The 17,216-nt window shown below is 48.0% G+C and overlaps 1 protein-coding gene across 3 annotated transcripts in view; it reads left to right on the top strand.

The window, feature by feature from the left end:
* Positions 1 to 17,216, top strand: part of sptbn5 (spectrin, beta, non-erythrocytic 5) — a 57,113-nt gene that overhangs the window by 10,350 nt on the left and 29,547 nt on the right. For 2 of the 3 annotated variants that reach the window (XM_015350483.2, XM_015350482.2), the window contains exons 7-31: positions 1,227 to 1,861; positions 2,361 to 2,499; positions 2,891 to 3,114; positions 3,555 to 3,708; positions 4,042 to 4,242; positions 5,098 to 5,304; positions 6,062 to 6,242; positions 6,368 to 6,504; positions 6,779 to 6,988; positions 7,173 to 7,325; positions 7,756 to 7,886; positions 8,211 to 8,462; positions 8,591 to 8,878; positions 9,477 to 9,717; positions 10,380 to 10,519; positions 10,672 to 10,771; positions 11,283 to 11,453; positions 11,866 to 12,030; positions 12,390 to 12,616; positions 13,763 to 13,949; positions 14,345 to 14,545; positions 14,873 to 14,989; positions 15,528 to 15,694; positions 15,908 to 16,040; positions 16,777 to 16,922. In XM_015350483.2, coding sequence (XP_015205969.2) covers positions 1,227 to 1,861; positions 2,361 to 2,499; positions 2,891 to 3,114; positions 3,555 to 3,708; positions 4,042 to 4,242; positions 5,098 to 5,304; positions 6,062 to 6,242; positions 6,368 to 6,504; positions 6,779 to 6,988; positions 7,173 to 7,325; positions 7,756 to 7,886; positions 8,211 to 8,462; positions 8,591 to 8,878; positions 9,477 to 9,717; positions 10,380 to 10,519; positions 10,672 to 10,771; positions 11,283 to 11,453; positions 11,866 to 12,030; positions 12,390 to 12,616; positions 13,763 to 13,949; positions 14,345 to 14,545; positions 14,873 to 14,989; positions 15,528 to 15,694; positions 15,908 to 16,040; positions 16,777 to 16,922 — 4,907 coding nt within the window. Of the gene's footprint in view, positions 1 to 25; positions 712 to 1,226; positions 1,862 to 2,360; positions 2,500 to 2,890; positions 3,115 to 3,554; positions 3,709 to 4,041; positions 4,243 to 5,097; positions 5,305 to 6,061; positions 6,243 to 6,367; positions 6,505 to 6,778; positions 6,989 to 7,172; positions 7,326 to 7,755; positions 7,887 to 8,210; positions 8,463 to 8,590; positions 8,879 to 9,476; positions 9,718 to 10,379; positions 10,520 to 10,671; positions 10,772 to 11,282; positions 11,454 to 11,865; positions 12,031 to 12,389; positions 12,617 to 13,762; positions 13,950 to 14,344; positions 14,546 to 14,872; positions 14,990 to 15,527; positions 15,695 to 15,907; positions 16,041 to 16,776; positions 16,923 to 17,216 lie in introns of those variants that run through there. The other variant, XM_015350484.2, reaches the window with a different exon arrangement.

Genomic DNA, 17,216 nt, shown 5'->3' with positions numbered 1-17,216 from the left:
ACACATACACTCTGTGATTCTGACACAGAGCAGAGCAGGCCGGACACAGCAGGGAGCCGAGCAATGGGAGGACGGCAAGCTTGCCCTCTCACCCACACACTGAGAGATCACCACAGGGAGCTGTGCTGAGGGAGACTCCCAGGCCAGGCAGGGTGAGAGAAGTGGCGGTGTCACAGCAAGGACTCAAGACACAGAGCGTGAGCGAGACAGGAAGAAGCCAGCAAGAGCACTGCGGAGCCTTGCGACTTGCTGTCTGAGACAATCAGAGGGAAATGTCTGTGGAGAAGCATGAAGACCAAGAAAGGGGCAAAGAAATAGATTTGCAGACAGACGTGATGGTGAAGACTTGCAATACCAGAGGCACAGATCGAGAAGCTCTAGACACGCACATGCTGGATGTTTATGAGATGAACATTGTGCTCAGCGATAAAGCCTTGAAGTCTTTTTGTCTTCTACGTGTAGTCAGAATGGGACAGCACAATAAATGAAACGGGTGGTTGCAGGAGAAAGACAGGCATGACTTGCAGCTAGTAGGATTGAGGCAGAACGCCCAGCACTCTGGGCTGTAGGACCCTCATTGCCTCTCTCTTATGGAACATCACTGGGCTCATGATGGCTTTCAATGGGAGCTTCAGTAGCCAGTGGGTGAGGTGGCAGCACATGCGGGAGGTGACCATCTGGCCACAGAGAGGTGCCATGATCGCTGGCAGGGTGGGTGTGCACAACCTCTCCTTGCCTCGCGCTGCGTTAGAGCCCCTGCTCCTTCTTCATTCCTCAGTCCTCAGTGCCGTAACGGAGCTCTCCCTTAACTCTCACAGTTCCTCTCCCCTATTAACTCCTCTACACACTGCCTACTTTTCCCTGAGAATCGCTGACAAAAAACGTTATCTTGGCCTCTGTCTCAGTGCTGCGTGACATGCCTTTTTAGTCTTCTGATTGCCTCTTCACACAATGCTGTGGAACACCATGCTCAGTCTATACTAATGCCTTTCACTGACTGTGATTGTGTTTTGATTCCAAGCATTTCTCAGCCTGGAATCCTGTGGTTGTTGTACAAGTTGTTTAAAGGAAGACTCCACAGCTCCTCACCTGTACCTGGGCTAAAATTCTCTTCATTGCTCGGGCAGACCTGATGGTACAGATGTAGTCTGCATCTCTGCTTGTAAATCTGTGCTTACAGGACCTGTGCTGAACAGAGCGCATTGTGTTTGTTCTTCCTCTTTCAGATTGTGGGGCTGCTGAAGGAGATTGACGACCTGAAGTTGCAGTATGAGAGGATGGTGTCAGAGCTTCTCAAGTGGATCAAGACCAAAGTGATGGAGCTCAACGACCGCTTGTTCCCTAATTCATTACATGGCGTGCAAAGGCTGGTCGCTGTCTTCAAGACATACCGCACAGTGGAGAAGCCGCCCAAATACCAGGAAAGGGGAGCCATCGAGGCTCTTCTCTTCAACCTGAAGACTAAGTTGAGGGCCAACAACCAGAAGGCCTACATGCCGCCCGAAGGCAAGACGCTGGGGGATGTGGAGAAGCACTGGAAGCTGCTGGAGAAAGCAGAGCACGAGCGGGAGCGTGCCCTGCAGGGGGAGCTGCTGAAGCTGGAGCGTCTGGAACAGCTGGCACAGAAGTTCGGCCGCAAGGCGTCCCTGAGGGAGGGCTACCTGGCTGACACCGTGGACCTCCTCCGCAAGCAGGACTTCCGGGCCTTCAGCTCCCTGGAGGAGGCCGAAGCTGCCAGCCGCCGCCTGGAGGCCCTCAACACAGATGTCCAGGCCCGCGAGCAGAGGTTCCGTGCGCTCAGCGACATGGCCGCCATCATCGAGAAGGCAAACTATCACAGCAAGGTCCAGATCACTAAGAGGTGTGAGCTGGCTCCGTGTGTTTTCTTAATACCCCCCATAAGCTATGTGGCACCAGCAAGATGCATGAGATATTTTCATATTGCAGATTGCTTCTTAGGTCTGATGTTTTCACATTGAAACTCGGAGAGTAGTCTGTCTCTCTTCCTTTCTCCCTGGTTCACGGGTGACTAGAGAGATAAGACCAACGAGGGCTTAGAAGAAAATACATTAATTTGGGTTCTGCATGAGGAAAAGAACTTACAAGTAAGAAAGACACAAGACTGAAGGATACCTCTGGGGAGATTTTTGGTAAACAAATCAAGAACGTGCAAAGCAGTCAATGTCTGTTCTATAGAATTCTCCCTAGCCTCTCAGAAAGAGAACACTATACACCGTTTTTCTGAGCTGAACCCTTAGTGAACATTTCTCACAAATTTTAAACCATTCAGAGGACAGAGATATTGCCCAGACCTACTGGTTGCCTTCCAAATCAAGGTTCTTTCTGCTTATGTATTGCAGACAGGAAGAAATTGACCGGCATTGGAAACATCTCCTCCTTCAGCTGAAGAAGTACCAGGAGAGCCTTAGGGGAGAAGTGCAAACGTTGGCACTGTTTAGAGATATTGAGGTGGTGTCCCAGGACCTTCAGGAGCTGCAGGTATGGAATGATGATGCTCAGAAAAATCCCAGTCAAGAACTCCTCCTGAAATCCTTGCTATTTAGGAAAACCCTAGAAATCCATTCTACCCCTTTTCCTCTCCACTTCCATCTCATGTTCTGTTTTTCACTGGCCTGTGTGCTCCTGGATGATATGTAACACATTCCTGGGGGTCAGGACACAATACAGTTGCCTCCATGGTATATATCTTATGTCTACCTCTACTCGCCTCACATCCTGCTTTAATTTGACCTGCTCGCTCAGAGCCCATGTTATTGACTATAATCTCCAGCCTGTGTTATTGCTCAGGCCTGGTCCTTTCCCATCTCTGTGAACCTTCTTGCACAGACCCTTGTCTCCTTCCCAGTGATGTGTCCCTCTCTCCTCCTAGGTACAGGCCAGCTCGGCAGATGTCGGGAGGCAGCTGCATGATGTTGTGGCACTGCTGCAGAAGCAGGACCTCCTGGACTCCCAGATCACCTCTCACGGAGAGACTTTGCGCAGTATCAGCCGGCAGGCTGGAGCAGGCCGGCACAGTGACCCTAAGCAGGTCCAGACCCGGATACAAGCTCTCAATACCCAGTACCACAACCTGGTGTCCCAGAGCAAGAGCAGGTGAGCATGCATGATTCGTCCATCTCATGAGCTCATTATTCTACAACAATGATAGGAGGTAAAAAAACTAAAAACTCTAGTTCATCTAGAACCCTAAAGAAGCTGTTTTTTCATTTTTTAGGGTTCCATTATATCCAGTTTAGTGCTATTCATGTACTCTAATTGTGACCTCTTTTTTGTCAAATTGGCTCCTGTTGGTAAAATAATAAATTCTTGTACTGTGACTCCTTGATATAACTACAATTACTGTACTGTACTGTATTATTTTTAGAAACCTCCTGTGCTCTTGTATCTACGATACATATATGCACAAATTTGTATACACATTCAAATCATAGCGTATTCCTTAAATTTGTTTTAGTTCTTTCCTGTTTTGGATTTATTTATTTATTAAAAAACAAATGTATTTTATCTATTAAAAAACTATACACATACTCCAGGAGCCAGGCACTACAAGAACAGCTGAAGCTGTTTGAGTTTTTCCGGGACTGTGAGGAGGTGGAATCCTGGATCTACGAGAAGTGGCAGGTGGTGCGCACAGCCACCCTGGGCCGGGACCTCAGCCAAATCCTCCTCACCATCCAGAAGCACAAGGTGTTGTTTTTAACCTTTCAGCACAGAGATTGCACACTGCATTAACATATTGGTGAGCTGAGGGTTTGTGTTCACTGCCAGCATAGGGGGTGTTTTTGCACCTGTTTGTATTTATATCAATTACAATAATGGCAATAACAATACTCTGTTTAGTTCATATCTGACCAGGATATTTACATATCATCATAGATAAATCACACGCATGATTGTAAAAAATTGGTGACCCATTTCACTACTAAATGTGTATTAGAATTCCTTCACTCACCTTTTGTTAAAGGATCTTTCAGATCAACTCTCTTGCTCTTTTGAATTTCACTGTCCTATGTGCTGCAGGCTCTGGAGGCTGAGGTGCAATCCCATGAGACTCTCTGCACTTCTGTGATTAAGAGAGGTCAGAACCTCTGCAAGAAAAGGCACCCCAGTGAGCGGGATATCCAGAAGTGGACTGAGGCCTTACAGAAACAGTGGCAGCAGCTAAAAGACGAAGTAGCCAACCGCAAAACCCGACTGGAGGCTGCCAGCATCATCAAGCAGGTAACCTGATCCCTCACCCCAGAGATGGTCTGAATACAACTGCAAGTAAGGTTGTCTTTCATATATTTAGCACTATGGCTGTGGATGGAAATAGGTTATTTAATTCTCATTAATTCATTTTCATATATCATATATCAGACAAAGAGCCAACCACAAAAAAAAAAATGGAACTGTCCCTTTTTGGTGACTTTATTTGCAAGTCAATTGTTTTTTTTAACAGATGAATCATCCCCTGTATTATCGATATTTGCATTTGTGTCCTAAAGCAAGAGGAAAAAATGTTGGTAAAAATGTTGGTGCATCATATTTTACATACTACATTTCTTTGGTATAAATAATACATCATTCATTTTTTCCTCTTAATTCAATGGAATTTATGTTCTCTCTGGCCTTGACATTTTGTTTTCTAGTTAAAAAATAAAGGAAATTACCTCTGTTATTTCTCTCCACTTCCACAATGAGTAAAAAATAAAGGCTCTGTCCTTTGAAAGAGACGTAAAACTGAGGTCCTGACTCTCTGTGGTCATTAAAAATCCCAGGGTGTTTCTCGAGAAGGATTCTGAGTCCTGGCCAATTCTCCCATTGGTCTTTACCAATCATGGCCTCCTGATAATCCCCATCTATAATTGGCTTCATCGCTCTGTTTTCCTCTCCACTGAGAGTGTGGTGAGCGTACTGGCACACCTTCCAGGTGGGGGCTACACTCTGGTGGTAGTGGAGGAGAGTCCCCATGACCTGTAAAGCACTTTGAGTGGAGTGGCCCCCTTCTGGCCCCACCAGAAAAGCGCTATGTACTGTAAGGGTAAGCAATTAATTGTGGTGGTTGAGCAGCCATGTCTGCCCCCCTCCCCTCAGTACTTTGCTGACGTGAACGAGGCAGACTCCTGGCTGCGCGAGCGGCACCCTCTGCTTACCACTGAGGACTGTGGGAAGGACGAGTCCAGCGCTGACGCCCTGCTGCAGCGCCATCTGCGGCTGGAAAAGGAGGTTGTAGCATATGCCTCTGAGGTGAAGAGGCTGGGAGAGCAGGCCAAGATCGCCGCCCTGCAGGCTCCTCTCACTGTGAGTTACTCAAGGCGGGTGTGTGTGTCCAGTTTAAGCAGTTATGGCCAGAGGAGTGCTTTATGAAGTCAAAGGGAGGGGAGTTATAGTTTAATTGCATCACAAAAGCAGTAGAAATATTCAGTTACTCCATAGGTTAAAGGGATGACTATGGCCTTATAAACTGTTTATATCATCATTGTGTTAAAGATTTTTCATAGACAGCAATTGATGGGCATCTAAACCAAAGGGTGAGCAAACTTTGGTATAAATAGCACAACAGAAGGGTCTTCACATAGTAAACACTGCGTAAGAGATGGAATAGTCCATTTTCCCCTTTCCTCAACAAACATCTGAACAGATCACTGCCACCCTGTCCACGGAGGGTCGGTTACTTGCTTTGAAAAAGCTGTTTAATCGATACATATGCTATCACTGTCATTCTGCTTTTGAGAACTGAGACATCTCTGTATGCAAATAATCCTTCAGTTGAGGATGGAATCATTATGACAGCAATTGATCAGCAATGAACTGTGCCTTTTTTTAGGATTGTTATTTGTTTGGTATCATGATCATCAGAATGTCATTGAATAACTGCATTTAAATGCATGTAGCTTATAGGAAAGACATCAATGACTTTGACTGTCCATAGGAAGCATTTATCATGTTTTGAACTGAGGTCTTCAGCTGAGGAGTATAATTGTCACAGGAGATTGATTTAAGATCATTCATGAAGGCAGCAAATATGATATTCCTTGGGCCTCTCCAATCACTGCAGGCAGAGCCCCAGGAGAATAAGAACGCAAGAGACAGCCCATCCTCAGAGGATGAAGACAAGGGTGCTGAAAGAGGGAGGCCTGCAACCCGAAGAGCAGGCAGGGTCACCCAGGTGGCCCCCAGGATGCAGGAGGAAGCTCAAGCTCACATTGGACAGGCCAAGATCAGATTCAAATACAGAGGTAATTCACTCTCCCAAAAAGTAGAGGCACTTTTGTGTGTTTTATAAAACTGATGATGAGCATTGATTTCGTAGGAGAGGAACAGCATTGGTCTGAGTCTCATTGCATGCTTGTTTTGTGCCCAGGTGAGAAGGTCACTCTGGACAGAGGAGAGATGGTGGAGGTCTTGAATAAACCCAACAAGGAAAACTGGCTGGTGAAGGACAGCAGGGGTCATGAACTCTTGGTCCCTGTCTTCTACATCACTGAGCTCCAGGCCAAGGTGAGGACATGGGTGTAACATTGAAAGTGAATCACTCAGGACTCAGCACATAAGATGAAGATCAAGCAAATAAAAGTCAAAATGTCTTTCAAGAAATGGCTGGTTATTCTTGGATCAATTAGATCTAATTACCAAAGGAGCAAGATGACCAAACGGTTTGTAACCTTTCTTTTGTTCTGATCTTTTGGCCAGCTCTCAGTTTGCCAGGAGGAATGTGCTCTCATGTTGCCCTGACAGAGGTGTGATGTATGACAGGTTTGACTGTGGTTTTCAGGTGCAGCCTGTGCCTCCAGCTCTGAAGAATGGGGTTCTGGAGAGCCCACCTCAGAAGGTCAGCCGGCCTCGGCGTAGTCGCTCCATGCGCCGCGGGACCACAGAGATCCAATCCTCCTCAGTGCCAGACCCACACTTTCAGAAGGACACCATCGCTAGCACACAGAGTGTCCTTGACAGTGACTTCCACAGCCTCTGTAGGATGGCTCAGGTGAGCGTGGATTCAGGTGCATTCTACACGGGTCATTGCCAAAGTCAGTGCTGGTGGAGAGAAGCGAGATCCGACATTAGCTGTGTTGTGTGATGGGAAAGGAGCCCCTCTGAGGTGTTGGAAGACAGTTGTGGAGAAACAGCACCTGTTGGATGGGTAATCTGAGGAGTCTTTTTTCCTACAGTCCAGGAGGAAAGCCCTGGAGGAGATGATCCGGCTGCACCGCTTCTACAGCGCCTGCCACGGGTTCGAGTCCTGGATGGATGACAAGGAGAATGTCCTCAACACTTTCCAGTCCAATTCGGAGAATGTGGAGGCCATGCAGGTCAAGTATGAGGTAAAAGAAATTGAGCAGTATTTAAGAAAGCTGTCAGTTTTATAAGGAATAATAAAACCACCTCATTAAATGCTATCTTCATTGTATATATAATATTGTAATTCATTCATTTTCAAACACATTGTGCAGCACTGCTCTTTATTGTTCAAACACCAGAGACAATAAGAAACAAATCTGATGGAAGATTAATAATGCCTTTTTTCTCTGAAGAAGCTGGATGGAGTAAACAATGGTTGTGCTTTATAGAAAGATTCAAAATAGATGCCACAATAGAGCTGACAAAAAGTGACATTATAACCTATTATTTCTAAATAAGCCAAGAAACAAACAGGCATGCTGTGCTTTGCTTGCTGCTATGTTGATTGCCAGAGTGACATCCAGAGTGGCTCGTTGGCAGTACAGGTTGTGTTGTTGGTTCCTTGTCATCCAGAACTTCCTGACGGAGCTTGCTAGCGGGAAGGGACGGCTTGATGGCCTCACCCAGCTGGCAGACGAGCTGGTGAAAAGCAGGCACAGCAAGCAGGGGGAGATCTTGTCAAGACAGAGCCAGGCCAACCGCAGGTGAGAGCCACTCGGAGAACAGTCCAGGGTCAGATAAATTCAGCACTGCTATTCACTCCTGGTCTTGGAGGACCGTAGCAGTGCGTGTCTTATATGAAGGTTAAGACCTGGAAAAGCTCCTCCAGGAGCCTCCAGGAGCAGAAGTGAAGCCCATCGGGTGAGTGATGTCCATCTGACCACAGCTCATTTCTGCAGTACAAGTTAAAAGCATGCCACAGTGCCTCAGTGCTTCAGTCCAGACGCAGGGCTGCTGTGGTCCGCTCTGATTTCACTTTGGCTAAAGAGGTGTTCTGTATGATGCTGATGTATGGCATTGATTGTCAGGTGGGAAAGAATGCAAAAGCTGAAGGATGAGAAGGCACGAGAGCTGCTGGGGAAGGCAGACGTCAAGTCCTTCCTGCAGAGCTGTCAGGATGCCCGGGTCCTGCTGGAGGAGAAGAGGACCCAGCTGGAGGGCCCTGACATGGGCACCTCGTCATCTGCCCTGAAGACAGAGCAGCGCAGACACTCGCAGGTTGAACGTGAGATCCAAGCTTTAGAGAGGAAGATTGAGTACCTGAAAAATGTAGCCCAAATGTGAGTGTTTTTTTATGTTCAACTGGTGCAATGTTAATTGATACTTAATCAGGAAAACTGTTTGTGTTCTGAAATCCCTCAAGCGTAATTAGTAACCAGGAACTGTGGGTCTGTTGTCCTGCCGGCAGGAAGAAAGACTCAAGCCCAGCAGAGAGTGAAGCCATCATGGAGGAGGTGCGCAGCCTGGAGAGGCTGCTGGGGAGGGTGAAGGAGGGGGCCAGGCAGAGGCACAGGAAGCTGGACGAGGGCGTCCGCAGGCAGCGCTTCCTCCAGGAGAGCCGGGATTTGCTCCTGTGGGCGGAGGCCATGCGCGAGCAGCTGGGTGGAGAGGAGAGCGCCTCCGACGTGGCATCTGCCCAGAGACTGCTCAAGGAGAACCAGGACCTCCGCAAGGAGCTGGACTCCCAGCGGGAGAGGTGAGGGGTCTGGTGCAGTACGTTATAACAGAGCTCCTGAAAAGACTCCCAGTAAATCTCAGTTTCCCTGATAAACAAATAAATACCCTAATTTTTAATATAAAAAATAAGTCAGTTGAGAACAAACTCTCATTTACAAGGATGAACAAGAGACCTAACGCCACTGCTGCACAGTAAACAAAGAAACCATAGAAAGAAGTTAAAAAAGTTGAATAACAAAACAGGACAGGACAATATTCTCAAGTGCAAGTATCAAGCAGAAATAGTTAACCAAACAATTGAAAATATCCTCAGATTCAGAAATGGATTGAGAAGGTCCAGAGCTCGAGATGCTGTACAAGTATCTTTAGCACCACGGAATAGATGTCAGATGTGAAATTTAATTCCCAGTCGGGATGTATGGAGATGGCTAGCAAGATTAGCTGTGCTCATATTAGAGACTATATCTCAACACTCCTGGATACAGAAATGTAACCTGGGTTAATGCAGGTCTTACAACATGTCTTAAGGATGGTCTAAAGTTCTGTCCCTCTGTCTAATTTGGGTTACGTCTATGCCCAGGCCTCGGAGTGACGAATCTGTGTGTCTCTCCTGTCAGGATGAAGGCGATGGAGGAGCTCGGGAATTCCCTGGCCCACTCCTCTCCGGCCAACGCCAGCGAGGTCCGCCAGACACAGGGCAAGCTGGCACGCGAGTGGGCCGAACTGGACAAACTGTGGGTGAAGAGGAACAGGCGGCTGGAGGAGGGAGTGGAGCTGCAGACGTTTAACCGCGAGGCCGATCGGGTCGAGGCGGCGCTGTCCAGCCACGAGGCCCGGCTGAGAGTGCAGGATCTCGGGGTGAGCTCCACGAGAACCTGCCCGTTCACTTGTTCTTCAAACCCCTGGCAAGGACTTGGGGTTATGCGAAGGATTGACGTCTTTTACTTCTTTTCTTGTTCTGCTCAGTCCTTAACATAAAACAGAATGATTTCAGCTCCAAGCTCTGAAAGCCACAACATGTCATAGTCCACTTTACTCAGCAACATCTGTATTTCACCAGCCAGCAAAGCGGAGAAATAAACAACTAAACATGCAGAGGTTAATGCACAGGTTAGAAATGCTTTGCTTCACAATAACAATGGGATTTTCATACATTCCAGGGAATTCAAAGACACTGCAAGATTCACATTTGATTTCGTTCAGTAGTCAAACTATTTCTTTGAATCATAGTTTCACATTGTTTCACATTGCTTGTACAGTATCTCATTAGATGTTTTCATGGTATGATGGGTCTCTATTTCAGCAGAGCATTATTCGGTTGTCCTTGAGGTTTAGTGACTGGGTCAGGGGTTGCTCTCATGGGATGAAGGGAAGTGTCCTGCAATCTGCTGTTTCTAACATAATGGCAGTTCATTGCCTGCACAGGCTTAGGGCAGCATGTAACCCTGTCTTTGCCTGGTTTGAAGTGAATGATGTGTGGGACACTGTGGCTGGAGACGTGTGCCTGTCTGTGTGTGTAGGACTCCGTAGACAGTGTTCACAGCCTACTTGGGAGACAGGAGGAGCTGGAGAGTCTGCTGAACACACTGGATCAGAGGATAGGACTCTTGCAGGACAGGGGCAAAGACCTTACTCGCAAAGGCCACTTCGCTGCCAAACAGTAAGAACACAGCCTCCCCTCTGTACTTTCTGAACATCAAAGTTGTAGGGGAAGTAATTTAAAAGTCTTGATTATTTAGAATATATAGAAGGCTTTCCATCTAATGGGGTTAAGGACCACAGATCTGCTGCTGTGGCTGTACTTCCTTACAGAATCCAGCAGAGGGCGCAAGCTATCCAGCAGAAGAGGGATGAACTGGGAGAGAGAAGCAAGCAGAGGAAGACGATGCTTCTGGCCTCGAAGAATTTTCAGGTGCTTCCTTCCTGCCTGGAATTGTCACACAAGTTGTCTTTTGAACCCAGTTTCTTTCCAGCATTCCTATATTGCAAAAAATAGTCAGAATTGTAACTTCGTCACAAGACTTCCTCCGCGGAGATGGAAAAACTACATTCAACGCTCTGCTTTACATTTCCCCTTAATTTGTGAAGTAGATTATCCATAATTAGAATTAATTTAGTAAAGTGGTTTCTAAACCACAATAAAATAATTCTGAAACGTATGTTGCATTCAGACAAACAGTTTTGTGATTAAGAGAATCTGGCAAGAATCCAATAAAAAGGAGGATTAATCCTACCAACAGTATGCAGTAATTATCAGACAAATTTAAAACGGTTCAGACTATTTCATTCTTTATTAAAGCTTGATAAACTCAATATTGAGGGTCTCAATATTGACATCATATTTTCCAGCACGGGAACTTCTCTCTTGGCGTGTTCTCCTCTGCTGATGGGAGTGTGCGTTTGCTGTCTGTGTGTTACCACAGGAGTTTAACCGGGATGCAAGCGAGCTCCTGATGTGGATGGACGAGAAGTTCAAGATCGCTGAGGACGAGTCGTATCGCGACCCCACCAATGTCCTGCGCAAGCTGAAGAGACACGAGGCGGCCGAGAGAGAGATGCTGGCCAATCAAGTGCGAGTGGACACGCTGAAAGAAGTGAGTATGATAAACGGTGTCTGTTTTGTAAAACTTCTCTCTCCTCTCTCCTGCCCCACTCCCCATTCTTGCCTCTCTGCCTCACAGCAGGTCTCTAAACTGCTTGAGTGTGTGTGTGTGAGAGAGTGAGTGTGTGTGTGCGTGCGTGCGTGCGTGCGTGCGTGTGTGTGTGTGTGTGTGTGTGTGTTTGGGGGGTCGGTCAGTGTTTTCAAGCAGGTTTGAGAGAAAGCATGACTTTACTGACCGGTTACAAAGTCATGCTGCCGGTGGGGAGTGGGGGGGGTCAGAGTTCGAAACCACAATGCACTTGGGGTCATCCTGTAGTTTCCTGTTCTTGTTCCTGTTGTCTGATTCTAAGAATGCTGGAGGTTGCTGGCATTGTTTCTATCCTTCTGCTCCTCTCCTGCGTCAGAAGGGGCAGGGGCTGCTGGCGCAGAGTCCCTACCAACGCCAGGCCATCCAGGACAGGACGGAGGAGGTGTGCTCCAGGTGGGAGGAGCTCCAGCGGAAGATGACGGACAGGGGGGACAAGCTGAGGCAGGCCGGCCAGCAGGAGCAGCTGATGGAGCTGCTGCAGGTCAGCGGCACCTGACTTCCCCTCTCAGAGTGTCAATAAAGACCAACCTCTGTAGAGACACTAGATATGTCCAACAGGAAAAGAATGTATGGCACACTCTATTGCTATTCTTCCTTCAATAGCAGTGCATGTGCTTTGGGTTCCAAACCTTCTGAATTTGACCATTTCTAGAGCCCAAAGTATTGTCAAATAATATTTTCTCAGGTTCGCCCAAACAATGCTCAGCAGCCAAATGTTTCTTTTTTCTAATTTCCATCATGGAATTTGACTTAATCTGCTGCTTTTGCCTCCTGCGCACGCTACCGCGGACACAGCTCCCCGCCCGCCTTATTGTTCGGTGTTGCCCTTCTGGTTGCCAGGATGCCAGGGTGAAAATCGAGGCCCTCGAGAGGATGCTGCGGGACGCTGGGAAGGGTCACGACCTGCGCTCCAGCCGGCAGCTGCTGAAGGAGCACCGCGAGCTGGAGAAGGAGGCGCAGGAGCTCGCCGACAAGATGAACGCCATCGTCAGCCGGGCCAGGAGCATGGCCACGGACCACTTCGACTCGGACCGCATCCTGCAGGAGACCGAGAAGTACCTGACATGGTGAGCCCTCACACAGGGTTTTCGATTTCTTTTAACAGAGTTAACTCCTCACATCGCACTTTTAAGTGTGTATGCTTTACACATGAGAAAAATGCTTTATAGATTAAATTCCCTCTATTACCAGAATAAAACTACAACTCCCAGCAACACTCACCCTTATCTCATGTATTGTTTTATTATTTCCTTCTCACACCTGAAGAAGGCTCCACGGCCGAAACATTGTGTTCTCTTTCTTCTTTTTTTCAACATGGAATAAACCTATTACTTGTTCCTTTGCAGCCTACGTATGCTGACGCAGCTACCCACCTGAACTACTTGTTTTATTATTGTCCTGTTGGTTGACATTTTAACTTCAACACATTTCCACCCCATCGAAAAGCACAGTTTTGCCATAGGCAAGCTGGTCAACCCTTTCCTTTCTAAAAAGAATTGACATTTCATGCCACTTTCACCTTTTTTTTTTTAAATGTAAAAGTCCTCATTGCTGAGGAGCCACATTCAAGAGCCAAGCGCCCGTGGTGTAACAGTTTGTGAGTGAGCAGTGAGCAGTGAGATGGGTGAGAGGCTGGTCAAGGGATTTCTCTAATAATTGTGCTCCTTTTACAATCTCCCTAGTGCGTTTTTCACTTCCAAGTCCCAGATACAGATACAGATACAGACGCAAACGCTGATGCAGAGACAGACACAGATGCACAGCAGACACTGACGCAGATGCAGACGCAGACGCAGACGCAGACGCAGACACAGACACAGACACAGATACAGATGCTGACCCAGATGCAGATGCAGATGCAGATGCAGATACAGATGCTGGCGCAGAAGCAGAAGCAGATGCAGATGCAGATACAAAAGCAGATGCAGATGCAGATACAGATGCTGGCGCAGACGCAGAAGCAGAAGCAGATGCAGATGCAGATACAAAAGCAGATGCAGATGCAGATACAGAAGCTGGATGGAGGGTTTGGAGTAAATGCGAAGGGCAAAATTGAGGGATATAGTGCTATGTTGTGGAAGGCGCTAACCTGGTTTCTTTCAAGAAATGGCTGGATGGGATCTTTGGATCTGCTAATGAACAAGCAAGCTTGAGTGATGAAACACTTTGGGCTCAGACAGTGTGAATCATGCGCCTGTTCCTGTGTTTTGCAGGTTTGAGTCTCTGCAGGGCCCGCTTGCACACCGGAGGACCCAGCTGGAGACGTCCGTGGCCCTGTTTGAATACTATCATGACGTGGACTTTGAGCTGAACTGGATCTCAGAGCGCCTCCCTCTGGCCATCTCCACTAACTACGGGAAATCTTTGGCCAGCGCACTGAGCCTGCTGCAGAAACACAAGGTATCAGACCTGCCTTAAAAACCTCCTAAAAAAGGTCCTAGAAGTGTCCATAAATACACACCGCAATATTGTCCACATACCTTCATGCACTTGTGAGTATGTAATGTTGTATTTACATAATCGTGCAAAGAATAGTAGCGTTCCCTGATGTTGGAGACACAGGGATGCTCACTCAGAATTGTAATTCTAAGACAATTTAATTCCATTTTAAATGTTACAAGATACTGTAGAAGATGAATTACTGAACCAAAATCAAAATCAATCAAGCATATACTGTGCAGTTCATCACCGTTTCAATGTCAAAAAACCTGTCTGCACCCCAATAAAGTACAAGGTGCTGGCTGGCATACAAGAGCTAATTGTAGTTGTTGCCGTGCCCCTGTGTGTCCTGTCAGGACCTGCAGGCAGAGGTGAACGCCCACAGGCAGCATGTCAGCCGCGTGCTGAAGAAGGGGGGCGTCATGGCCGAGTCGCGTCAGTTTAGGGCCGAGGACGTTCTGGAGAGGAGCCGGCAGCTGAAGCTGGAGTGGGGGAAGCTGGAGAAAGCCTGCGAGGACAGGGCTTCCTGTCTCCACTGGGCTGTCACCCACCAGCAGGTAAGACACGCCCCTCCTTCCGCTCCTCAGCCAATCAGAGTGGGGCTTTCCCCCATCATTGCAGAGTTAGAACATGCCCATGTTCTTATAGAGAAAGCAAATCCAGCACACTGAACAATGTCCTTTAATTTACTGTGTATTCAGGAAAGTCCTCTGACTGGATGTCTTCTTGTCTTTTCTGGTGCTTTTAGAGGATTAGACTTTCTTTGATGTTAATTAAAAATGTACAACCTTTTCCAGACAGGTAGTTGGTTGGCCTCCCCTTTGTTTGATCTTTGTCGGTTGTGTCGATGGGCACCAGTAACCCTTTTGGCCCCGCGCTTGCAGATTGTGCTGGATACCGCCGAACTGGAGGCCTGCGTGTCGGAAACGCTGCCCCTGGTCAGCAGCGACGACTACGGCAAGAACGAGCAGGCCACTCTCAGCCTCATCAAGAAGCACAAGGTAATAATAATAATTGCTTACACGTCTATAGCGCTTTTCTGGACACTCCACTCAAAGCGCTTTACAGGTCGTGGGGATCCCCTCCACCACCACCAGTGTGTAGCCCCCACCTGGATGATGCGATAGCAGCCAGTGGGCACCAGTACACTCACCACACACCAGCTCTCAGTGGGGAAGAGAACAGAGTGATGAAGCCGATTCAGAGATGGGAGTTATTAGGAGGCCATGGGTGGTAAAGGCCAGGGGGAAATTTGACCAGAATGCCGGGGTAACACCCCTACTCTTTTTGAGAAAAGCCCTGGGATTTTTTAAAGACCACAGAGGGTCAGGACCCTGGTTTTACATCTCATCTGAACGACAGTGCCTACAGTATAGCATCCCCATCACTATATTGGGGCATTGGGACCCACACAGACCACAGGGGGAACACCCCCTACCGGCCCCACTAACACCATTAACACCAGGGTAGCCATACGCTACCAGACGTACAGCGCTGAGGTTCAGGGTGTGGCAGTGACAGTTCCGACCTGTGTCCCAGGTGGTCGGCGGGGAGGTCGAGGCGCTGTGTGAGCAAGTGGGCGAGCTGCGTCACAGGGCGGAGCGAGCCTCACAGGAGAGAGGGCAGAAGGGCTTCGATGAGGTGGACTGGCCTCAGGACCGCCTGCAGAGCCAGCTGGGCAAACTGCAGCACCTCGCCGCAATCAGGTACCGCGAGCGAAATCGTTAGCCAGCAGTCTATCTCAAATACAATTATTCTACAGTGTGTGAGATAAATCTTAATTGAATATTTCACTTAACCTGCATGTGATTGAACCGTTAGAAATACATCACAGTTCCGCATTTAAATCCTTGATGCCAGTGATCTCCATGGCACTGAGCTGGCGAAGTTTCCCACCTGTGCCTGCTGTCTCCGTCCAGGTCCCAGCGACTGGAGGAGGCGTTCCGATTCCACGAGTTCAGCCGTGAGTCCGGGGAGCTGGAGGACTGGATCGCTCAGCAGAGACAGGCTGCATCCTCCGAGGACTATGGGAATGATTACGACCATGTGCAGGTGAGGCAATTGTCACGGACGTCCAAAGGGACTAACCGTGGGGAGCAGGAAAGCGGAAAAAGACCTATATGCGTAGCGGCGAGACGGGAAAAAGGCCCGGGCTCATAGTGCAAAGAGTTCAGGAATGCCGTATAGAAACCTATGCCCTCAGGGAGCGGACGTGGGGCGCCCTGGTGCTAGGCGGGTCTCAGGACATCCGAACGTCAATGCTGAGCGAGGACAGAGTGCAAGATCCGGAAATATATAGCCCAAGGGAAAGAGAGGGACAGGAAGGACAGCAGACCGGAAACTAGGGACAGGACAGAGAAGGAGCGCCCTCTGGCTGCAGAGGGCGTGACAGCAATTTTACCATCCTTGAAGGGAAAAAGATGCCTGAAACATCTAATGATTTCTGTTTGTGATCTTTCTGCTGCCTCTGAAGTCACCTTGCTGATGTCCTGCTCATAGTTGCATTAGAATACGCTGAAAGCAGGAATTCATCAGGTTGCATGAGAAGGCTAAGCTCAGTGACAAGTGCATAACTACTTTGAAAACAAAACTGTTGCTAGACATCATGTGCAATGAAACAGTAACTGAAAAACTCCTTTAATGCAGTGTTATTGCACTGTCTTTATAACTCAATAAGAAGGAATTATATTTATCCATAAAGGTTAAGTAGCAGGCAGAATGGCATCATTTGCTGACAGTAATGGTATGCAATGTTGGGGGGATTGTGTGTCTCTGCAATCTCTTTCAGCACCTGCAGGGGAAGTTCGATGTGCTCCAGAGGCAGCTGGAGGTGGGCACGGAGAGGGTACACAGCTGCCAGGGACTTGCTGATTCGCTTATCTTGCACGGGCACCCGCAGGCTCGCCAGGTTCAGGAGCTGCAGGACCGCCTCAGGTAGGGTACAGTACAAGTGCTGACCCCCCGGGGAGGCGTGAAGTAATCAGACTGAAAATCCCTCCAGGTGCTCACGCCTGGCCCAGCTGCTCAGACCACTCGTATGCTTCATGTGCAATGCTGGCAAATTATTATTCCCTGCCAGTATTGTTTCAATACTGTGGCTGTGACTCGCTGACTTCACTTCTGGAGCAGGAAATATTCAGTAGCGTTGTCTATTGAATGTCCTCTAAAATAAGACTGCTACCTAATGTGCAATATATATGTTAACATTCTGCTTTACTGGGAGAGGAA

This window comes from Lepisosteus oculatus, chromosome 8 (genome assembly GCF_040954835.1).
Source record: "Lepisosteus oculatus isolate fLepOcu1 chromosome 8, fLepOcu1.hap2, whole genome shotgun sequence".
NCBI classification, from domain to species: Eukaryota; Metazoa; Chordata; class Actinopteri; order Semionotiformes; family Lepisosteidae; genus Lepisosteus; species Lepisosteus oculatus.
This window is presented reverse-complemented; position numbering and strand designations above follow the sequence as displayed.